At 38.5% G+C, this 25,502-nt stretch overlaps 1 protein-coding gene and 1 pseudogene across 1 annotated transcript in view; both read right to left on the bottom strand.

The window, feature by feature from the left end:
- Positions 1-8,548: 8,548 nt before the first annotated feature.
- Positions 8,549-11,836, bottom strand: LOC132420487 (cullin-4B-like; annotated as a pseudogene).
- Positions 11,837-15,578: 3,742 nt separating this feature from the next.
- The window catches only part of LOC132425303 (putative selection and upkeep of intraepithelial T-cells protein 1 homolog), a gene marked incomplete at its 5' end in the record, with an annotated part of 28,990 nt that continues 19,066 nt past the window's right edge, over positions 15,579-25,502 (bottom strand). Inside the window, 1 exon segment of the mRNA XM_060011629.1 lies at positions 15,579-15,805. Within this exon segment, the coding sequence (XP_059867612.1) occupies positions 15,579-15,805 (227 nt within the window).

Below are 25,502 nucleotides of genomic sequence, written 5' to 3' on the forward strand. Positions count from 1 at the left end.
TCCAAAATTTACAAGAAGCTCATGCAGCTCAATATCAAAAAAACAAACAACCCAATCCAAAATGGGCAGAAGACCTAAATAGACATTTTTCCAAAGAAGATATACAGTTTGCCAACAAACACATGAAAGAATGCTCAACATCATTAATCATTAGAGAAATGCAAATCAAAACTCCAATGAGATATCATCTCACACCGGTCAGAATGGCCATCTTCAAAAAATCTAGAAACAATAAATGCTGGAGAGGGTGTGGAGAAAATGGAATGCTCTTGTGCTGCTGGTGGGAATGTGAATTGGTACAGCCACTATGGAGAACAGTATGGAGGTTCCTTAAAAAACTACAAATAGAACTACCATATGACCCAGCAATCCTACTACTGGGCATATACCCTGAGAAAAACCATAATTCAAAAAGAGTCATGTACCAAAATGTTCATTGCAACTCTATTTACAGTGGCCTGGATATGGAAACAACCTAAGTGTCCATCATCAGATGAATGATTAAAGAAGATGTGGCACGTATATACAATGGAATGTTACTCAGCCATAAAAAGAAATGAAATTGAGGTATTTGTAGCGAGGTGGATGGACCTAGAGTCTGTCATGCAGAGTGAAGTGAGTCAGAAGGAGAAGGACAGGTGCCGTATGCTAACACATATATATGGAATTTAAGAAAAAAATATGTCATGGGGAGCCTGGGGTAAGACAGGAATGAAGACACAGACCTACTAGAGAATGGACTTGAGGATATGGGGAGGGAGAAGTGTGAGCTGTGACAAAGCGGGAGAGAGGCATGGACATATACACACTACCAAACGTGAGGTAGATAGCTAGTGGGAAGCAGCTGCATAGCACAGGGAGATCAGCTCGGTGCTTTATGACCGCCTGGAGGGGTGGGATAAGGAGGGTGCGAGGGAGGGAGACGCAAGAGGGAAGAGATATGGGAACATATGTATATGTATAACCGATTCACTTTGTTATAAAGCAGAAGCTAACACACCATTGTCAAGCAATTATACTCCAATAAAGATGTAAAAAACAAACAAACAAGTGGGACCTAATGAAACTTCAAAGCTTTTGCACAGAAAAGGAAACCATAAACAAGACCAAAAGACAACCCTCAGAATGGGAGAAAATATTTGCAAATGAAGCAACTGAGAAAGGATTAATCTCCAAAATTTACAAGCAGCTCATGCAGCTCAATAACAGAAAAACAAACAACCCAATCCAAAAATGGGCAGAAGACCTAAATAGACATTTTTCCAAAGAAGATATACGGTTTGCCAACAAACACATGAAAGAATGCTCAACATCATTAATCATTAGAGAAATGCAAATGAAAACTCCAATGAGATATCATCTCACACGGGTCAGAATGGCCATCTCAAAAAATCTAGAAACAATAAATGCTGGAAAGGGTGTGGAGAAAGTGGAATGCTCTTGCACTGCTGGTGGGAATGTGAATTGGTACAGCCACTATGGAGAACAGTATGGAGGTTCCTTAAAAAACTAAAAATAGAGCTACCATATGACCCAGCAATCCCACTACTGGGCATATACCCTGAGAAAAACCATAATTCAAGAAGGGTCATGTACCAAAATGTTCATTGCAGCACTATTTGCAATAGGTAGGACATGGAAACAACCTAAGTGTCCATCATTGGATTAATGGATAAAGAAGATGTGGCACATATATACAATGGAACATTACTCAGCCATAAAAAGAAATGAAACTGAGTTATTTGTAGTGAGTTGGATGGACCTAGAGTGTGTCATACAGAGTAAAGTAAGTCAGAAAGAGAAAAACAATACTGTATGCTAACACATATATATGGAACCTAAAAAAAAATGTTTCTGATGAACCTAGGGGCGGGACTGGAATAAAGATGCAGACGTAGAGAATGGACTTGAGAACACGGGGAGGGGGACTTGTAAGCTGACGTGAAGTGAGAGAGTAGCATTGACATACATACACTACCAAATGTAAAACCGATAGCTAGTGGGAATCTGCTCCATAGAACAGGGAGATCAGCTCGGTGCTTTGCGGCAACCTAGAGGAGTGGGATAAGGAGTGTAGGAGGGAGGCGCAAGAGGGAGTGTATATGGGGATATATGTAAACATATATGTAAAAAACAAAAAACAAACATATTCACTTTGTTATACAGCAGAAACTAACACAACAATATAGAGAAATTATATTCCAATAAAGATATTAAAAAAAAAGAAAGAAGAGTGATTGGAATTATGTGAGCCAACAAGATTCTCAAAGTCTGTCTACAGTGGGAACTTATCCTCAGCATTAATGACAAAGGTTAAAAAAGAGTGTTGCCAGAGCTTTGGCGATCTAGAGCCCTGGGTGATGAGGCATGCACAAGAGCTGTAATTGTAGGGAGATGAGCCAGTTGACGAAGTGTGGCAACAAAACAGGAAGGGAGCAAGGAAAGAGATGCTTTGACCTCTTTTTCTTCCCATCCTTCAGTCTTCCACTGATGACTCTCATAGGCCAGAAGAGAAGGGGCCCCAGGTGACAGACTTTGTAGAGGTCAGCCCTGCAAGCTACCGAGTAAAGAAAAGGAGAGAATGCATCTGAGGGGACAAATGAAGAAAGACCTACATGCGCCACTTATATCAAATACCACATTTTTCTCAACTCTCTAATCTGTTCCATTTGGATTTGTCTTTTTTGCACCAATACCACTCTGTGTTTTTTTTTTTTTTTCAGTACGCGGGCCTCTCACTGTTGGGGCCTCTCCCGTTGTGGAGCACAGGCTCCGGACGCGCAGGCTCAGCGGCCATGGCTCATGGGCCTAGCCACTCCGTGGCATGTGGGATCTTCCCGGACTGGGGCACGAACCCGTGTCCCCTGCATCAGCAGGCGGACTCTCAACCACCGCACTACCAGGGAAGCCCCTCTGTTTTTTGGTTTTTTTTTAACTGGCTTTATTATATATGTTAATATCTGGTACAGTGAATTTAAAACCTTTCTCTTTATTGTTTTATAATTATCTTAGTTATTAGTAAATGTTAATTCTTCCACACAATTTTGAGATTAAACTACCCTATTGCTCCTAATATTCTGCTAGCATTGTATGAGAATTTTATGGTCTATAGAGTAATATGAAGGCAAATTTTATCTTTAAAATGTTAATATTTTTCTCCTCCATGAACATGATATTGTTATCCAGTTGCTTAAGTTTAGAAAAATCTTCTTAAAATTCCAAATAGATCTCACATTTTTTTTTTTTTCGGTACGTGGGCCTCTCACTGCTGTGGCCTCTCCCGTTGTGGAGCACAGGCTCCGGATGCGCAGGCTCAGCGGCCATGGCTCACGGGCCCAGCTGCTCCACGACATGTGGGATCCTCCCGGACCGGGGCACGAACCCGTGTCCCCTGCATCGGCAGGCAGACTCTCAACCACTGCGCCACCAGGGAAGCCCCCTCACACATTTTTTAAGTTAACTTAATCTGGAGAAAAGGAGTACTATTTTTTCAAATTTATTTGTATTTTTCTATTTTCTTATTACTTTCCATGTAAATTATGTCATCCACATTTGTTCATTTTTCTCCTTCCTTTCTCATACTTGTGCTACACTGACAGCTTTATTTTCTTATTGTGTTAGATACAAAACCTTTAATTATTTAGATTTAAAGAGAAAAATTACAAAGATTTTTTTCTCATTAAAATGTTTATGGAGATTTTTATTGATAGCCTTTATCAAGATAAGGAAGATCCTTCCTATTTCCATTTTCAAAGACTATAATCACAATATTCCTTGATATAATATTCTTAAGGCATTACAGTGTAATTTCTCCTTCACAGATAGTTTAAATTGATCCAGATTATATGATACATAACAAACACTGTTTCATTCTTTACTTTCAAGGAGAGGCAAGTCAAGTTGAAACCTATTCTTGCTTGGAAATTGTTGATTCCTGATGGTAAAAATGAGTTTGAACAAGCAGTCCTACACACTGGGTGAAGTTGCCACCTTCACATTTCTCTTGTGAGGGGAAATCATATTAGGCTTGAAAAATAAGCAGTTGCTCGCAGGCATCCACTGGGGTTCTTACAGAAGGTCCTGCTGGTTGTGCTATGTGATGATAGCCCATCTGCTAGTGGTTTCTGTGGCAGTAGGAGCCCAGCTGATCCGTGCATAGATCTGCAAGGCATTTGGATGAGGTTCTTTCTGAAGGGCCTGGAGTCCTTCTTAGACCCGTGCTCTGTTCTCTGGGAACAAGTAAATGGGAAAATTTGAGATGCATTTATTCGTTCCATCTTTCATTACTCCTTTGCTTTGAGCTGCATAGAATGCTATCCAATGCTCTTGACCTTAGGTTCTTTTTATTCTGTCTGTGTTTTGTTTTGTTTTGTTTGTCTTTTTGGGGGGAGGAAGGGTGGTTTTTGCTCCTTTTTCACTTCTTTCCTTATAGAGCAGTTAGCTTTAGAAGTTAAGAAAAGTAATACGTAATATGTATGGTAGGCCTCTATTACTTTAAAGAGTAGACTTCCTTCAACATTCCTTTTGATTGATGATAATAGTAAAAAATATTGCCTATGTTCAAGATATCCCTAAAATAGAGTAAACTAATTGTTCCATTTCTAGATAGAGCAGAAGCCAAGATTATGCCTTAAGTAACTAAAATAACTCTGAGAATTTAAACAAAAATTTAATGAGTGGATTCATTTTATATATACATATGTGTATATATGTTTGTGTATACATATTAATATGTTTCATTACTTTATAAATCATGAATATAAATCTCCCACACATATAAGATATAATTTCAGTGATTTTTAGCCCATATGTGTATGTTTAAGGGTGGGTGATATACATTCAAATTACTGTATCTGGCAGGAACCTAGGTCTTTAAACAATTTTGGGAAGCTGGCTTACCAAAATTCTTGAGATGCTTGCCTTTGGCCTTTCATCTTGTTTAAGAAAACTTTAAAGATAAATATTGAATTAGTATAAATATTATGTATAATATATTTGTATTATAAAGAATAACAATAAACTGAACAACCATGTAACTGCAACCCATTTAAGAAAAAAAGACATGTAAATTAAACGAGGTAAAAGAAGACCAAAGTTGGTTTCCAAGGCTGGTGGGACAGCTTCATAAAGTTAAGGAACCAAGCTTCTACTTTACTTGCTGCTCCATCTTCAGCCTCTTCCACTTCAAGGTCCGAGTTCTATCTGAGGTATAGCCATAGGATGGCCTTCAGTCTGGCTCTAAGGAGGAAGGGAAGATGTGCCTCCTGAATTTAGGGATTGAAGAAAATTCTTTACAGTTCTGTTTATATCGCATTTACCAGAAGTCAGTCCTATAGTCTCACCTGGCTGCAAGGAATCTGAAAATTGTAATCTTTGAGTTGTCCAAGTTACTCCATAAACACTGGATGTTCTTTTGAAGTAAGGAAGAAAGACAGAATTGTCTCTGTTAAGAGACAACTAGCAATTTGTATGGCAAGGAGTAATTAATATATTTTAGATATTGAGCCTTTTGAGCTCTTGTTGTTGTAAATGTCTTCTTCTTTATCAGGGCTTATCATTTTACTTTATAATGTCTTTAGATATAAACACTATTAAATTTAATGGAGTTGAATTTAACATTTGCCATTGACATTTTATTCATAGGAATAAAAGGAATTTGTTCATATTTCAAGTTCATGAAAAGTTTGCTGTTATAAAATGGTCTAACATTTGCATAGCTTTGGCTTTCACAAAGGATTAATCTTTGTTAATTTGATCCATTCGGGACACATTTGTGTGTGGTGTGAAGTGGAGATTCTAAGGCTCTGCTTTTCCTGTGAAGTTGTTTCAGTACCATTCACAGAACAGTAATTCTTTCTTCATTGATTTGCAATCCTAGTCCTATCATGAATCAGGTTTCCATATGTTTGGGTATGATATTGGGATCTCCATTTTGTTGATTTATCTATTTGTCTATATCAACACTAACTTCACAATTCTTTCAATTAGAGTAGCTTTATAATTAAGTCTTGATATCATTTAATTTAGGTTTTCTTACATTATTTTTCTTCTTCAGAAGAATCTTTGCTCTTTTTGGCCCATTACTGTTCTATGTATGTTTTAGTCATCCTTTTAAGATTCATAATATAAAACAAAACAAAACAACAAAAAAATAAAGTCAAAATTTTGACTGAAAGAGCATTGACTCTATAGAATATTTTGAATAGACTTGACTTTTTAATTAAAAAAAAATTAAGTATATTCAGAAAATATGATATTTGTATTAAAAACTCAAAAGAACATATGGCTAAATTATTATGAATTATAAGCAATTTAAACAAATTGATTAATAAAATGTCAGTTATTAACATTATGTTTGTGAAATTGTTTGCTGGATGTTGATATTATTTGGGCTTGTATTTTTTTTGTTGTTGTTTGTTTGTTTTTTAAATAAAAGTTTTATTGGAGAAAAATAGAACCACCACGCACACAGGGAAAAGAGCACAAAAATTCAACTGATACAGAACTGAGAGTCACAATTATCCAATGTTGTTTGTGATTACTTTTCAATTTCTTAAACAGCTCCCCTCAATTTGTTTAATAGTCTCACCAATTTTTTCAGCTGAAATAGCATCAAGTTTTCAAAAACTTAAGAGCCTCAGGGAAGGGACCAGCTTTCAAGATAACAAAGGTGACACCAAGAGTCTCCTAATAGTACCAGTTCTACCTAAAAATTCCTTAAGAGTAATTATCGAGTCTGGTGGAACAGTCTACGTATCTCACAGACCATCAGGGATGAGTTAGAACATTGACTTAGATGGTCCAGTATGGAGAGAGGGCAAACAAAATGGCTGCATTTCCTTGTCAGATAAGTTCATGTAAGGAAACCAGGGAGGCGCTAAGAAAATACAGGCAATGGCTGCTCAAAAATAGTTAGGAAGGCATTCTAAATACCACATATTGTTGGACAATAGTGTGTAAGTTGATGCAATTATAAAGAAAACAGGCAACTTCTTAAAAAAATAGCTGGTTACAGTTCTTTGATAACTCAAGAAAACAATCAACAGCAAACACAAGAGCCAAAAGTCTCAGTTGAGGGTTAGGACCGAGGTATTCTTCCTAATGGTTCCAAATAGTCAAGGAATTACACTGTTGCAAAAAGCATTAAAGCAGTTCTGATTTTTTAAAAAATTAAAACAGGGCTTCCCTGGTGGCGCAGTGGTTGGGAGTCCGCCTGCCGATGCAGGGGATACGGGTTCATGCCCTGATCCGTGCATGCGCGGAGCGCCTGGGCCCGTGAGCCATGGCCGTCGGGCCTGCGCGTCCGGAGCCTGTGCTCCGCAACGGGAGAGGCCACAGCAGTGAGAGTGAGAGGCCCGCGTACCGCAAAAAATAAAAAATTAAAACAAAATTTCTGCTTCTCCTCCAAGATCAATTCCCTTCAAAGCTTCATGGAAAAACAAACAAGGAAGCAAAACAAAACCCAAAACCCAAAAACAAAAGACCACTGATGGTAAAAGAGAAAACTTCTACTCACATTATCAATTTGAAAAACAGTACTTTTGCTATTTTCTATGTATGAACAATCCCAGGACATTCCCCTGAAAAGTAGGTGTCCAGTGGCTATGAGAACTCTTTATCTTCAAGCAAGTTTGAAAGGAATAATATCAGCATAATACAGAATTTGAAATTCCCAACTAGAGGGTGTGTGGGGGAAATGAGGAAGGACCTAGTTCTATCTAGGGCTTTAGGAAGTTAAAATAAGGATGATAGGAAATGCTTATATGCCAACAAAAAGGAGAGTTGAGGTGCTTCCAAAAAAAATCTTTGGTAGGGAAAATAGGAATGCTAAATCCCAGGAAGCCTGTAAGAATCTACAATTGGTCCAAGTTAAAGACAAAACTGTCCAAACAACATTAACGTCTAAAGGAAGTTGAAAACTAGTTTATGAATTTTTGCTCTTGTAAAAAGTTACAAAACACGTGGGTTTTGTTCTCTTTTGTGATGTTCATATTATATTCATTTTTAATATGAAGAAAGAGTTGGATTTTTCTCTCCTACCATGTTCTTCTAGTACAACTAACCAGCAATTTTCTATTTCAGCTATTTTTATAAGTATCTGTTAATCAGCACAGTAAACTCAGGGCTGAATCATATACACACATCCCATGGGAACATTTTAGGTTGTGTATATACAAGACCACGTAAGCAACTGTCCCTCTGCTTGAAAACTTGTTTCCAAATAAAGTTTTTAAAAACATCCCTTTCAGTGTAACAGACATTACTTAGTAAAATATCAATAGCTATGACAACTTGTTTCTCTCTTCAAGGGAAATCACAAAACAGGTGAACAACCAAGTCCAGGGTGGTTTTTCTATTTATAAATACATCCAGTACTCTGTACAGTAAATAAAGTTTGCATGCAGTTTAAGTATCTTTAAATGACATTTTAAGCAAATAAACCTTTTGCTTCATAATTAATGGTACATAAGAACATCCCTCCTCTTTTTTTAAATAGCCATAGGGACCTCTTCCCCAGTTCCAAATAGTAATCATGAAGACCAGGTACTTTCTTAAGAGTTTTCTGCACATCATACTAAATAACATGCAAAGAGTTCAACAACATTCTTCTTAAAGGTAAGTATTACTCTTTAAATGGGCATGTTAACCACTGAAAAGTCACTCAACTATTTCCATTACACTGCTTCATTTGGTCATTGGTAGTATAAAAGAAGTCAAATAACAACAGGTTACTTTATCCACTGGCTACTGCTTATGACACCAAATGCTCCAAGGCCAACATTTTATGCAACATAATTGTACTGGTTTGGATTTTCTTTATCTCTTTCCATGTAGTCCCAGTCAATTAAGGATTCTATTCTCTTCTTAAGATCAGCAGGCTTTACTGGAAATTTCAACTGGTTGTACACTTCTGAAACAAGAAGATTGTGGCTGTCTTTCTTATCTTCATAATTTGAACAATTGAAGCATCAATTTGATACTGTCTGTCTTGAAATACTCTTTCTGTAGTGCTTGCTTGTTCCTCAACCGTTTCTTTCATCTGAATTTGATTGATCTTTATCCTGAAATGTTTGTGCTTGAAATCATCATTACAAATGAACTTGTCACCATCTCCTATAGCTTTACCCTTTGGATTTTTCATCAGAACTCTAGGTTTGCCACAGGCCAATGACTGCAGTGTTCTCCTTAACTCTCCAGCCTCTATTCCCGTAGCCTGCTTGATCTCTTCTAAACTTAACTCCTCTCCCTCATTAAACATTAGCAGCACCAGTGTTTGAAAAAGAGAGAACTGGAGTTCCTTTTTACCCTCTTTAAATCCTGCCTTTAGCACACAGTGTCCTAGGGTTGACGGCCACTGAAGTTTCCCGCCACTATGTTTGCCTAGGTGAAAGGTCTTGAAAATCTCCTGAAATTTTACCATCTCTGGTGGTAAATGAACTTCCATAGGCACATACGTTGGCCAATAACCCACCGTCAGGATATTCACAGTTAATTCGATATTCCCAGGTACATTCTGGTTCTGCATGTACTGTTTGAATTGAATCACGATGTCTTTAGAAAGTTCCATGTCTTTAAACGTTCCTTCAAGTTTGCTGGTGAAAGAAGCTCCACATTCGTGTTTGCGTTTGGACAGCATTGATTTTTCAGCATCAACAGATGCACTCTTCCCAGCAGGCGCTTGGCTCAATCTTTCTTATAGAAGGGCCTTAAAAACGTCCTTGCCATAGATGAATCTAAATATAATCATAGGCGCTGCCCTGGTGGCGCAGTGGTTGAGAGTCCGCCTGCCGATGCAGGGGACACGGGTTCGTGCCCCGGTCTGGGAAGATCCCACACACCGCGGAGCGGCTGGGCCCGTGAGCCATGGCCGCTGAGCCTGCGCGTCCGGAGCCTGTGCTCCGCAGCGGGAGAGGCCACAACAGTGAGAGGCCCGCGTACCGCAAAATAAATAAATAAATAAATATAATCATAATCTTATCCAACATTTTCTCAAGTTCTTCATCTGTAGCTTCTTTGTTGCCTGCGAGAAGCTTTGAATCTGCATACTTAGATATAAGTTCAGCAGGTTTGTTTGGTCTTTTGTTAATGAATGTTTCAAATGCTTCTTTCATGGCATTGAAACGTTTTTTATTCTTCAGGAAACAGATATCAATTATATGGTCAACCTTATCTTTAAAAGCCAGCAATTCTTGAACCGTGGTTTTATCCTTTTCAGGATTAATTACAACAGTGCTACCAAATGCCTTAATGTATTCAATCCATTGCTGCAAGAGAACCTGAACGCCACCTCGAACTTTACTGAAGAGCTGATACAGGTGAGATAAATCTTGAATTCGGTTTTCATCAAGGAGTTTATTTAAATCTTTCTGAAGAATCGCTGTTAAGTGTTCACCTAGAAGTTGTTTTTCCACAGTAGCAATTAATGACTTTTGGGTGGTCTGATCTAAGTAAGTAATAAGTCTGTCTGCTTCTTTTTCTAGACGTTTGTTAACATGATGAAGATATTCAGGAACCTCTCTTTCCTGCATTAATTTTTGGCCTTCAACTGTGTAGAGTCGGTTAGTTTCTTCCAAAAATCATTGTTCAAAAGAATCCTGATAAATTTGCAAATCAGAGAGCATGCTTAAAAGGCTTTGGAGTAAACTTCTATCAATTGCTTCACTATTCCTTTCCCAAATGGAGGGTCATTGAATTCTTTTTTTTTTTTTTTTGCGGTACATGGGCCTCCCACTGCTGTGGCCTCTCCCATTGCGGAGCACAGGCTCCAGACGCGCAGGCTCAGCGGCCATGGCTCACGGGCCCAGCCGCTCCGCGGCATGTGGGATCCTCCCGGACCGGGCACGAACCCAGGTCCCCTGCATCGGCAGGCGGACTCTCAACCACTGCACCAGCAGGGAAGCCCGGTAGCATTGAATTTTGAAGAACGTAAGTCCTATCCAGAAACAAAAAACTGCTACTGATCATGATCATTTGTCTGCAATGGTTTTGCCAACATCTATCGATCTTCTTTAGAAAAAGAACTCTATCCAGTGAATCCTCTCTGAACTGATGAATTTGTGCTTTCATGTGATCTTCACAAATCTGTCTCAGCTGTTTGCACAAGTTTGCAGAAATCTTGTAAGAACAGAGATTTTCCACAGCCTGATAGAGTTCTTCTAAATTGTTCTTAATTGAAGTACTATCCTGGATTAGCTTCCACTGCTCTTTTCAGTTTCTGCCATGTTTCATCCGTGTAGCTTTCTGGTAATGTAGGCTTATCTTTAAAGTTCTTGATCACTGACTTCTTAGCAGAGCCAGGCTTGCTGTTAGCAAAGCTAGAGACAGTGGTAGAAGATTGGGCTAGGTCGTTTGAGTGATACACCGAAGCCACAGAGGAGATTAATATACCTTATTTTTAAGTTGCTGCTGCTGAGATGTTGCAGCAGTTGGTGAAGGTGAAGAGGAGGAGGAGGATTCCTCAGCCATCTTCACATCAAACCCTACACACCCCAGCGTGTCTTCAAAACGCAGCTTCTTCTGTATCCCTACGTGGCTGGGAGCGGCCACTGAAACCCCCAGGCAGGAGAAGGACGGGGTTAAAGGGGATGCCGAATCCCTGGGTTGTAAAGGAGTGGAAGAGAAGGGAGAGGTGGAATCAAAGTCTTCTCTGTCGTTACTACTGTTACTGCCGCTACTGCTGCCCTTTAACTTTCTCTTCTTGGCAGTGGTGAGTGGTGGTGCTGGTGTTACACCAGGGCGGGGTGGTGCTGGTATTACCATCAGTGGCAGATCTGACCTCCTGAGCAGCAGCGGCAGCAGCTGAGGGACTGGGGGAAGAAAAACCTGTTGGAAACATGCAAATAGCGGGGTCAACAGGCAGACAGCATCAAAAACCTACGTTTATATGCCTGCGTGCGTGTAGGAGAGAAGGTGGCAATGCTAGAGGGGGGAAGGGAAGAAAGAGAGGAGAAACACAGAGGACGAGAAGGAAAGTGAAGGGGGCGCTCCACCGGGGGAATGGAGGGTTTGGGAAGGAGGATAGGCTGACACCAGGAGTGAGCAGAGCAAGGGGGAGAGCGGATGAGGAGACAGACAGATAAACGGCCGTGCCATCCCCCTCCCCTGCTCTTCCCTCTCTCTCCCCACTTTCTGCAGGAGTAACTCAGTAAGTCTGTGAGGCTGCAGCTCCTCCTCCTTTTCTCCCTCTTGGCTTGTATGTTTAGGCTTATTGTATTGTTCCAGTTTAGTTATTACCAATAATGTTATCTGGAAATTTATTCTATATGGCTTTTGTGCATTTGTGCATACATTTCTATTGATTATGTTCCTAAAGTAGAATTGCTGGATCATAGGCTGTGTTTATTTTCAACTCTAGTAGAAGATGCTAAAGTGCCTTCAAATATCATCCCACCACTGTACTCTCACCAGCCATGAACATGAGAAATGCCCTGTACACTGCATTACACCACATTACACCACAGCCTCATCAAAACTTGGTATTGTCAGCCTTTTTTATGGTACCCATTCTAGTGAGTGTGATATTGCATTGTGGTTTTAATACGCATTTTCCTGATTCTTAACGAGGGTCTCTACCTTTTCTTATCTTTACTGCTATTTGGGTATTTTCTATGCTGAGATTGTTCAGGTCCTTTAACTATTTTTCTTTCAGCATATCTACCTTAAAAATAATTTTTATAATTAAAATTTTGATATGAGCCCTTAATCAGTTGATGTTTTGCAGATATCTACCCCTACTCTTTGACACTGCTTTCATCTATCACACTCTTTCCAATTCCACTTATTTTTTAAATGGATATATTAAATCACTGCAAGAGACACCTTACCTGTAACTTTTCTCTCCTTTAATACATTATTTTATATTCTTGTATTGTAAAACACGCATCTCAGAACAGATTTACACAGCTTGTATTTTGCATTTATGCACTCCGTTTTCCAGCAGGTAAAATCTAGCATTTTATTTATTGACATATTTGAGATTCTTCATGAACCAGATGTTGCTTAACTGTTGAGTATATGAAACCAAATACATGTTCCTAATTCCAGCATGCTAATATGTAACTCCACACTTAAGCAGTGTTTTTTTTGTTTTGTTTTGTTTGTTTTCTCTCTTTAGGATCCCTAGAAAAAAGAGCCCATGTCCAAATTATTACTAAATGTTTATTGGAGTAGGGTGGCAATTTAGGCAGCAAGAGTGAGGGGGGAAATTAGGAAATAAAGCAAGAAAGGACAGGCATTTATCTTCTTACTCATTCTAATTTCTTGTATCTGACTGATCCAAGTGTATCTGGCAGGCAGTTAACACACCATTCTGTTTGATACTTTTTACACACCGTTCTACCTGATTTTTTTTACACAGGCCCTCTGGGCGGCTGCCGGGGAATCTAGATCCCACCTCCCTGATGTGGCATTTCCTTTGAATGTAGAAGTAATGGGTGGAGCCAGAAGGTCCATGGATCCAGGCAGGTCAGACCCTGCCAATAACAGTGGGATTATGAATGTTTTGCTAGAGCTGGCTTGTCGCCCAGAGGAGAGGGCACACAAGTGTTCCCATTAAGAAATGAGGTCACCTCAGAGGCAGTAGCCAGGTCTCTGAACTGAGCAAGAGGCTTAAGCCAGGATGCAGATGAGGCCAAGTGCGTGTGGCATATGCATACCTGGTTCTGTACACCTTTTATGCTCTCGTCTACCACAGATGCCCTTCACAATAGTAATCTAACGAAGACAATGAGCCGCAGTAAAGGCACAGGAAGGAAAGAGGAAAAGACGTAATATCAGTGTGTCCGACACCTGTGGTTTGACTAAATCATTTAGTTGCACATCAAAGGGAATTCTCTCAAAAGACAGGATTTCAAAATTCTCTGTTTTTTTTTCTGAGTTACCATGATTCTTGCTGCCTGATCCCACAATTGCTATTTCATTTTCCAGGTGTGGTGGAGCCGGCATTTTCTTACGTATGTGGATACTCAGTGGACATTCTCCTCTTACGGATGATAGTAATCACCTCAGGTAGGGATATCTGCTTCTTTTTCATAGTGTGTCACATCTATAAAGAAAAATAGTGAAGGTAAATGACAGTGAAGAAAATGAGGAGGCTTTTCCACTGCTGTTCCTCAGAGTCTACCCTTTCTGTTCTAGTTCTGAGGATAGAAATTAGTGTTAAAACCACCTATGATTATAAAATGTTATTTCAGTTTCTGTGTCTTTCTGAGCCCCAGCTCCGTGCTGCAACGCTGTGCCAAGGAGCAGAGACAGGTACCTGGCTAACATCTACTCTCGGGAGACTCAAGTTCTCACTGACAAGTCACAACGAATAGATCCCTTATATTTAAGAACAAACCACGATCATTTATGTGATGATATGAATTATGAGTTTAGTAGGACCTCAGATAAAGGAGACGTTGGCGTGAGCTGGAGCTGTCCACAAATTTCTCTTAGAGCAATAGGCCTTAAGTCTAATAGTTTGGATACCTTACAGTGAAAAGGATAAACACTCTTGACAGAGACAGGAATGAATCTGGCATGATCAAAAAGAGGAAAAACTAAGATTATGGGAGGAGCTTGTTATAGTTACCTATAGCTTCACAGAAAATTATCCCCCAAATTAGTGATTTAAAGCAACCATTTTATTATATCTCACATCTCGTTGGGCAGGAATTCTGGCCAGTGCTCAGCTGCGTGACTCTTCTGTTCCACGTGACGTAGACTGAGGTCTCTTGGTATATTCAGCTAGTGGGTGGAGTGTTCCAAAGGGCTCAAGGTGGCTTCATTCACATGTCTAGCCCTTTGGTGGAGCAGGCTGGAAGGTTGGGATCCCCTGGGATTGTCAAGTGACATGTTAACCCATGGCCTTTCTGTCATGATGGTCTCAGGGTTGTGAGACTTTGTATATGGCTGCCGACAGCTTCCAGAAAGAATGGTACAAGAACAACAACAGCAACAAATGAGACCAGCTCATTTCTTAAGACAGACCCAGAAACTATTGCAGGTTGTCTTCTGCCATATTCTATTGAGCAAAGCAACATCAGAGCACAGTTTTAAGAGGAGGGGACATAGGCACTTTCTCTTCATGGATGGAGCATCAAAATATTTGTGGCCATTTTTAACTCGCCAGAAACTGATACTGAAAAAAGCAGCTGGTGTATCTGATAAGGAAAGGCTGTTGTTCAGCAATAGCGGTCCACCTCCCACCTCTCAATATTGGGGACTATCCACATTCCTTTGTTAAATATTTACAGAGTGCCTACCACGTTCAGGCAATGCTTTATGCACTGGGGATAATAAAGAGAATTTTAAAAAAAGATAGAGACTCTGTTGTTGTGTGACTTACATATTAGCTGGTTATGAGAGAAAATAAAGACAGGAATTAAAAATATCAGGTAATGATATGTGCACTGAAGATATGATTAGGGGAAATGGGAAGTGGATGGTGATAAAATTTTTCTCTAAGGAGTTGACATTTAAGCTGGGACCTGAGAGGTAAGAAGGAGACAGTGATGGGAGGGTCTGAGAGAAGAGCACTGCTGTCAGAGCGAAGATATCTCTGAGAGCAAAGTTCTGAAGTCAGAAAGGACTTGGCATCAAGAATCAGGAAGAAGGCCAATGTGTCCAGGGCAGAGGGACCTAGGTGAAGCATTCTCCTGTGGCCTTCGGAATAAATCCGGTCTCGGGCTTCTTCCGCAGAGCACTTCACTGTGAGCAGCTCCAGGAGCCACCAGGTGGTCCTGGTGGGCGAAAGTGCTGAGCTCAGCTGCCAGCTGTCCCTGCCACAGTGTGGTTTCATGAGCACTCTTCCCATCTGGTTTACCTGTACAAGGATGGGGAAGAACTCTGGAAAAAGCACTACAGCTATATGAATCGCACAGTGCTTCTGAAGGACACCCTGGGAGAGGGCAAAGTGACCCTCAGGATCCACCATCAGTGTTCTTGATGGGGGGCAGTATCACTCTTTCTTTAAAGACGGTGACACCTATGAGGAGGCCATCATGGATCTGAGGGTAGCAGGGAAGGACAGAAAAGAGTCATCTCCACATTTCCTTGGCAATGCTACCCTGGACCACTTCCTGATATAGTTTGCATGTTTATATATGTGCATAATATACATAAACATACACATGTAGGGACCTCCCTTGTGGTCCAGTGGCTAAGACTCCATGCTCCCAATGCATGGGCCCCAAGTTCGATCCCTGGTCAGGCAACTAGCTCCCACACGCTGCAACTAAGAGTTCACATGCCGCAACTAAGAGAGCTCGCATGCCACGACTAAGACTCGGTGCAGCCAAATAAATAAATAAATATTTTAAAAGATACACATGTACATATATAAAAGTATTATATACATCAATATATAAATATTTATATATCCATATCTTCTTTTTAAATGCTAATATGGTATATACTTTGCTTTGCAACTTACTTTTTTTTTAACATAATTGTGTAAACAGGAAGAAACTTCATATCAGTGTATGAATTTTTCCTATTCCTTCTATGGTTGCAAAGTTTTCCATTGTTTGGATGATGCAGAATTATTTTACACATATCCTACTTTTTTTTTTTTCAGGTCATCACCACTTTATTTTATTATTTATTTTTTAACACCTTTATTGGAGTATAATTGCTTTACAATGGTGTGTTAGTTTCTGCTTTATAACAAAGTGAATCAGCTATACATATACATATGTCCCCATAACGCTTCCCTCTTGCATCACACTCCCTCCCACCCTCCTTATCCCACCCCTCTAGGTGGTCACAAAGCACCGAGATGATTTCCCTTTGCTATGTGGCTGCTTCCCACTAGCTCTCGATTTTATATTTGGTAGTGTATATATGTCCATGCCACTCTCTCACTTTGTCCCAGCTTACCTTTCCCCGTCCCCGTGTCCTCAAGGCCATTCTCTAGTAGGTCTGTGTCTTTATTCCCGTCCTGCCTCTAGGTTCTTCAGAACCATGTCTTTTTTTTTTTAGATTCCATATATATGTGTTAGCATACAGTATTTGTTTTTCTCTTTCTGACTTACTTCACTCTGTATGACAGACTCTAGGTCCATCCACCTCACTACAAATAACTCAATTTCGTTTCTTTTTATGGCTGAGTAATATTCCATTGTATGTATGTGCCACATCTTCTTTATCCATTCATCTGTCGATGGACACTTAGGTTGCTTCCATGATCTGGCTATTGGAAATAGAGCTGCAATGAACATTGTGGTACATGACTCTTTTTGAATTAGGATTTCTCAGGGTATATGCCCAGTAGTGGGATTGCTGGGTCGTATGGTAGTTCTATTCTTAGTTTTTTAAGGAAACTCCATACTGCTCTCCATAGTGCTGTATCAGTTTACATTCCCACCAACAGTGCAAGAGGGTTCCCTTTTCTCCACACCCTCTCCAGCATTTATTGTTTGTAGAATTTTTGATGATGGCCATTCTGACTGGTGTGAGATGATATCTCATTGTAGTTTTGATTTACATTTCTCTAACGATGAGTGATGTTGAGCATTCTTTCATGTGTTTGTTGGCAATCTGTATATCTTCTTTGGAGAAATGTCGATTTTTTTTGGATTGTGTTTTTTGTTTTTTTGATATTGAGCTGCATGAGCTGCTTGTAAATTTTGGAAATTAATCCTTTGTCAGTTGCTTCATTTACAAATATTTTCTCCCCTTCTGAGGTTGTCTTTTCGTCTTGTTTATGGTTTCCTTTGCTATGCAAAAGTTTTTAAGTTTCATTAGGTCCCATTTGTTTATTTTTGTTTTTATTTCCATTTCTCTAGGAGGTGGGTCAAAAGGGATCTTGCTGTGATTTATGTCATAGAGTGTTCTGCCTATGTTTTCCTCTAAGAGTTTTATAGTGTCTGGCCTTACATTTAGGTCTTTAATCCATTTTGAGTTTATTTTTGTGTATGGTGTTAGGGAGTGTTCTAATTTCTTTCTTTTATACGTAGCTGTCCAGTTTTCCCAGCACCACTTATTGAAGAGGCTGTCTTTTCTTTTTTGTCTTTTGCTTGTGGTATGCGGGCCTCTCACTGTTGTGGCCTCTCCTGTTGTGGAGCACAGGCTCTGGATGCACAGGCTCAGTGGCCATGGCTCACAGGCCCAGGTGCTCCGTGGCATGTGGGATCTTCCTGGACCAGGGCACAAACCCGTGTCCCATGCATCAGCAGGCAGACTCTCAACCACTGTGCCACCAGGGAAGCCTCCTGTCTTTTCTCCACTGTATATTCTTGCCTCCTGTATCAAAGATAAGGTGACCATATGTGCGTGGGTTTATCTCTGGGCTTTCTATCCCGTTCCATTGACCTACATTTCTGTTTTTGTGCCAGTATCATACTGTCTTGATTACTGTAGCTTTGTAGTATAGTCTGAAGTCAGGGAGACTGATTCCGCCATCTCCATTTTTCTTTCTGAAGATTGCTTTTGCTATTCGGGGACTTTTGTGTTTCCATACAAATTGTGAAATTTTTTGTTCTAGTTCTGTGAAAAATGGAATTGATAGTTGGATAGGGATAGCACTGAATCTGTAGATTGTTTTGGGAAGTACAGTCACTTTCACAATGTTGATTCTTCCAATCCAAGAACATGGTATATCTCTCCATCTATTTGTATCATCTTTAATTTCTTTCATCAGTGTCTTATAGTTTTCTGCATCAAGGCCTTTTGTCTCCATAGGTAGGTTTATTCCTAGGTATTTTATTCTTTTTGTTGTAATGGTAAATGGGAGTGTTTCCTTAATTTCTCTTTCAGATTTTTTATCATTAGTGTATAGGAATGCAAGAGATTTCTGTGCATTAATTTTGTATCCTGCAACTTTACCAAATTCATTGATTAGCTCTAGTAGTTTTCTGGTAGCATCTTTAGGATTCTCTATGTATAGTATCATGTCATCTGCAAACAGTGACAGCTTTACTTCTTCTTATCTGATTTGGATTAAAATTAACTTCTAGCTCATCCAAGTAGAGGATCAGAAGGATCTTTACTATCAGGAAACTTATTAGCATAATATAATGCATCAATTATTCCGATGAGAAATATGATAATGTTAATACAGTTGATGCCATTAGAGTTATTACGTGTCAAATGAGTTCCTAACTCAAGAATTACCAAAAGTAAAATGTCTATTTAACATTACATATATTAGCTTTCAAAAAGAGAGTATTGGAAATATCAAGTATTATTATTATTAAGTAGCTAGAGAGAATGTTCCTTATTCCTGGCATTAACTCATTTAAGAAGGTAGGTAGGTATGCCTGTAGGAGATGGGCTAAGATGGACTAAGAATTTTAAAATGAGCCCAAGATCAAAGAGTTAAAACTCCCTGTATTTTTGAGATGTTGTTTATATTGGATACCATTGGTAAAAACTTTGGAAGAAGATCTGAGTATCCTGTGGCTTGACTGATACTACACTTCTAGGTGAAGATCTCTGACTCTATATACACCAGAAAGGGGTCATGTTTCATTTGGGAGTATACCCTTACCAAATCAAGAAGCTAGATACAAACCAAGAAACTAGAAAATGAATTTCAGAAAGTAAAATGTAGAATCAATTACTATAAAAACAGAAATCAAATAAAAAATGTTCAGATTCCCAACAAAAAGAACTGACTTTTCCTCTAGTAAAACAGACACACACCATTGTTAAGATTTGTTATGAAAAAAAGGGACAGGTCATATATAAAAATATAACAGTAAGGAGTAGACAGTTCTGCCTCAAGCCATGACAGAACAAGTGGTTCCTGAACTCTTCTTTGAGAACTACTGAAAAACATGAATAAAACACGTATTTGTAAAATGTTTGAGTAAATCATTGAAAATGGTAAAGTAAGAAACTTCAAAAATCCTTCCCTGGTACAGACTGAATGTTTGTGGTCCACGCCCTTGCCCAAAATTCATATGTTGACACCCTAACCCCTAATGTAACTTATTTGGAGATAGGGCCTTTACAGAAGTAATTAAGGTTAAATTAGGTGATAAAGATAGGGCCATGATCCAGTAGGATTGGTGTCTGTATAAGAAGAGACATGAGAACTCATGCACTCTCTCTCTCCCCTTGCTTGCACAAAAAGAAGGGGTCATGTGAGCACACAACAAGATGGTGGCCACCTATAAGCCAGAAAGAGAAGCCTCACCAGAAACTAACCATGCAGGCACCCTGATGTGGGACTTCCCGCCTCCAGGACTGTGAGAAAATAAATGCCTGTTGTTTAAGCCACCCACCTAGTTTATGGTATTTTATTAGGGCAGCCTGAACTGATTGATACTTTCCCTTTATAAAACGGTAAGTAAACTAGGAAAAAATGCACCAGAAATCAACTTTTTTCAGAAATCTGGAAACTAACCACAAGCTTGCAACCAGGGGAACACTTAATCAGAAAAAAATAGCTGAATTTCAGTAAGAACAGTGAGCTTTGTGGCATTCTAACTTAACCTGTTCTTATCCCCTGCTTTCCAGCTCAGTGGTAACCTTGAAAAGAACAGCCTGAATTCCCCTATTAGTACTGGGAGAGGGACTAGAATGGACTTCAATAACAAAGGTACAAGCAGGATGGAACCCACATGCATGAACTAGACCCTCACTAGGATGGACTGAAACCCATATGTATTCTAATTGCTTTTGACCTTGTTGAAGAGAGTATGTTGCAGAAACCAGAGCCCTTCATCACAATTGACATACACACATTTGGCTTAGGACTCAGAGAAGTTGAAGGAGGATTCATGGGAAAGTAGAACAATTGCAGGTCTAGCTTCTACATCATTCCAATGAAAGGAATCAGCATATCAGCAGCAACATATACAAGCTACAAAAATGGCTGCTGCTTCCTTGCCACCCTCTGTCTCCCAGGAATTTTCCTTATGGCCTACACTAACTGGAAACATAAATGAAAGGGCATTCTGGAAAGTGTAGTCAAGTTGACACACATTTAAGGACATGATCACAATGTCCTTAGATAAATTTTTTATTTTTACATATGAGAAAGGACAGAAACCTCTGAATTTAAACTAAGGGAAAAAACAGACAATAGAAACAGACCTAACAGACTGAAGTTGACTAAGATAGTGAAATTAGCTGATAAGTTTAAAATAACTTTAATTGATTTGTTCAAGCATGCAGAGGAAGAGATAGATAACACTACCATAGAAGTGGAATCTATGGTAGGAAAATATTGGGGATTCCCAGGAGGAGAAAATATAACTTCTGAAATAAAAAAAAATCATTAAAAAGAGTTTAGCAGCATATTCAGCAGAAAGAACATGGGATTAGGGTATTGGGAGACTATTTAATTGTAAATATCCAAACTGAAGAACAGAGAGGAAAAAGAATATAAAATAAAGAAAAATGCATAGGGATATAAGAGAAACAGTGAAAGGATCTAACAGATATGTAACTAGACACCCAACAGCAGAAGATGTATTTGAAGAAATAATGACTGGAATGCTATTTTTAAACCCATGTATTCATGGAGGTATGTGAACCTCAAGCAGGATAAACCATATCAAACACATCATAGTCAGACTATGGAAATCAAATTGAAGCAAATCTGTTTAAAGCAGTCTGAGAATAAAAGGCATATTGTCTTCAAAGAAGCAACAATAGGACAGATAGCTGACTTTTCAACAGATAATACAAAAGGAAGAAAATAATGGAATTATCTATTGGACACATTGGAAGGAATTAAGTTCCAACCAGGATTTTGGTCCAGATGACACTATCATTTAAAAATGTAGGTTAGGGCTTCCCTGGTGGCACGGTGGTTGAGAGTCTGCCTGCTGATGCAGGGGACGCAGGTTCATGCCCCAGTCCAGGAAGATCCCATATGCTGTGGAGTGGCTGGGCCCGTGAGCCATGGCCACTGAGCCTGTCTGTGTGTCCGGAGCCTGTGCTCTGCAGCGGGAGAGGCCACAACAGTGAGAGGCCGTGTACCGCAAAAAAAAAAAAAAAAAATGTAGGTTAAATAAAGATGATTCCATAGTGGCCTTAGAGAAGTAATTCTACTTTAGTTTAAGGAGAAATTTACAGACAACCAAATCTCCTGGTTCTTGAATCAAATTAAACAACGTTATATGCCTTTATCCTGGCATAAAAAGCTCAGTCAATCACTGTATTTCTGTAAGTCAGTATTTTTGCTTCAAGACTTCTAGCTTTTTAGGAAGACTACCTCCCTGATATCTACCATGTGGATCTCCCTCTGAATGTAAACTTCTTCCAAGTTTCTTCTAGATTATAGTTGGAACTTGTTTCTGCCCTTGGCCTTTGTTACAACTCCAGTCATGAAAGCCAACCCTGAAATAAATTTATATACTAAAATTTTCCCTTGTGTCACTTATCAGAGTAAGTACTCTGGCTTCATTTGGAAACTTTATGCCTCCTACACTTATTTTACAAAATCATTCTTTTAATTCAATGCACAAAAGACCTGTTATCTGTTTATTTAATTTTTAACTGTGGACTTCCATGCTAATAGCCCTCTGATGCATTTCCCTGATTGATGTCAGATTTCCTCTGATAGATATGTAATTTATGAGCTCCAAAACTACCAATAAACCATAATTGAAGGATGTAGAGAATTGTCTTTGAGTTCTCTCCTTAGAAATTTTTGTCTGATTTTCTTCTCCAAAATGATTAGTTACTGTAATTTGTCTTAAAGTTTACTCTCCTTACCCCTTTACATGGATGTAGATTTTAACACATCCTAGAAAGAAAATTCTAACATTCAGAATTCTCCAGCCAGGGAGAAGTCTGTCTCAAGATAATCATGAGTTCACCATACTTGGAAGTATTCAAGCAAATAATTGACAGCCTAATTAAAAGATAAAAGAAATTAATGGAATTTCTTCCTTATGCTAGGTAACTTGATGTTTGAAGTCCTTTGTCTATGTGTTATTATGGGACTCCAATTACTTTGTTTTCTTAGCATCCTCAGAAATCCTTAAGCCACAGCTGTCATTTTCCCATATCTTTCAGTACATCTGTATGCAGGGAGTGATGTCTAATTACAGCCATATGCTGGCTCTACTCAAAATCATTTGAAACTCTAAGCTCTGCCACATCTCTGGGTCTTGCTCTTCTTCCTTACTGATCCTAATTTCTAAATAGCTCCATATAGAACTAAAAATAAACAAGAACTTAGAGACGAGGGTTAATACTGCTTTTTCAACATGTTCCTATTAGAAAATCCTGGTTTCCTAATTTTTACATTTCCTTTCTCTTTCTTCCATATTTCCAATTCCCACCAAATGCGTATTGGATGAAAAGTGTGCTATAAAGCATATTTATACTCACGATTAGCATAGCCATGCTAATTTTATTACTGTATTATTTTGGACCGATAAATGTGCATGGCAGATAGTGTGGGTGCTCTGAGGTATTCTTTCTCTGCCTCATTTTAAAGTCCTCTGAGATTTGTTTGGCATTGATATATGATTCCCTGTCTCAGATAAGTTCCGATAGGAAGAACATTGATCTGGGTTACATTTCCAAGATCTTCTACTTCAGTAGTCTTGGTTGAGTTCTAGGTATCCAGGTTCTCATGCTATTTGGGGTTGCTTTCAGTAACAATTTTATTGCTTCAACACCCTTATCAGCAGTAAGCAGGAATTAAGGTTCATCTTTACTGTGAATTTATAAGTGTGTGTGTATATTTTATAACATTGTGTGCATATGTCTATTTAAAATTTCATTTTAAGGCACTTTTCTCAGCATTCTTTTGCATTGGCATGTAACACTTTATGTGTCATTCTCCTATTTCCAATTTTTGGTACTAAATGCAATGCTGCTAAGAAAATTATTCAATGTGTCTCCTTGTATAGGAGCTTCAATGAGATGTATACCAATATGTGGAATTTCAGAATTAAAGGCTATTTGAATTTTCAGCTTTACTTGACATAGCTGCCATTTATAAAACATACCTGCCAAGTATCTTGATGAATGGGTCAAATAGTGAAGGAAAATGACAGGAGGCACAATACATGCAAACTCAGAGTAAAAGGGAACATTGAAAATTCACTTGTATTAAGCATTTATAATCCTGAAATATTTTCAAATGACTATTTAGATTGATGATATTTATGTAAAGATAAAAATATATCTGTGAGATCCAATTTAAGAAATATTTTATAAGCCACTAATATCTCTTCTCATTGGTTAAACCTGACAGATGGAAACTAATGTAGGGGAAAAAAGCATAAAAATTGCTAGAATATGGACAAAGTTAAAATGCTCAGGAAACTTTTTGTTATTGAGAAAAATAATTAATAGACTGATAAATTGTATAACTTTTTTTTTTTTTTTTTTTTTTTTGTGGTACGTGGGCCTCCCTGTTGTGGCCTCTCCTGTTGCGGAGCACAGGCTCCGGATGCGCAAGCTCAGCGGCCATGGCTCACGGGCCCAGCCACTCCATGGCATGTGGGACCTTCCCGGACCGGGGCACGAACCTGTGTCCCCTGCATTGGCAGGAGGACTCTCAACCACTGCGCCACCAGGGAAGCCCAATTGTATACCTTTTAAACTTAATTTTAAATTCCCAAATCTCTAATGGGGTCTCTAATATTGCACAAGTAGAATTAAAATATTTGAACAAAGAGAAGAAAAATATATACTGAGAAAAATCCAATCTATCCCAAACAGAACATTAAGGAAAATGAATAACAAAGCATAGAAAAGATGAGGCAAATAGTAAACACAAAATAAGATAGTGGAAGTAAATTTAACTAACTATCTTCATAATTACAATAAGTTTAAATGGACTAGGAACTCTAGTAAAACTTAAAAAATGAGTTTAAAAAATCCGGCAGTATGCTATTTAAATTAAATCTAAAACTTAAGACTACAGAAAGTTTAATTATAAAAAGCTAGGGAAAAAATAATCCCTAAGTAATAATCAAAAGAAATCTGATATAGTTGGATAATATACAAAATAAGATGAAAGAAGTACAGAGTTTCAATATCTAACGATAAAAATTTCATTCTTTCCAACCATAAATAAAACACTAACAAACAGTAATCACATATTATAATTACAGAAGTCCAAAAACTTTAATAATAAGTACCATACAGGCCACATTCTCTGATGACACTGAAATTTAGTTGGATGTCAATTTAAAAAAAATATTTAAGCAATTTAAAGTCTTTTAGAAATTCAAAACTGTTTTAAATAATTATAGGTATAAAGAAAATTATATGTAAAAATTCACACACAAAGGAAATTCTGGAAAGACAGAAAATGTGACCTAGAACATAAATCTTCCTCTTTCCCCACATAATAATAAACAGAGAAACTTTTGGGCCAACCCAATGGATAGCTAAAACACAATCCACTGGGAAACATTACCAAAAAAAACTAAGTGCCAATGTATATTCATGAATAAAGATATACAAAAGATTGGAGAAAATGTGAAAAATAAGTGAATACAGGCAAAGAAGATTCAAAATATGTATAATAGCAGACATTGGAATGCAAAGCCAAATCAAAAGAACAAAACAAATACTAAAAGCTATAATTCAAGAAAAAC

Source organism: Delphinus delphis, chromosome 1 (genome assembly GCF_949987515.2).
Source record: "Delphinus delphis chromosome 1, mDelDel1.2, whole genome shotgun sequence".
Lineage (NCBI taxonomy): Eukaryota > Metazoa > Chordata > Mammalia > Artiodactyla > Delphinidae > Delphinus > Delphinus delphis.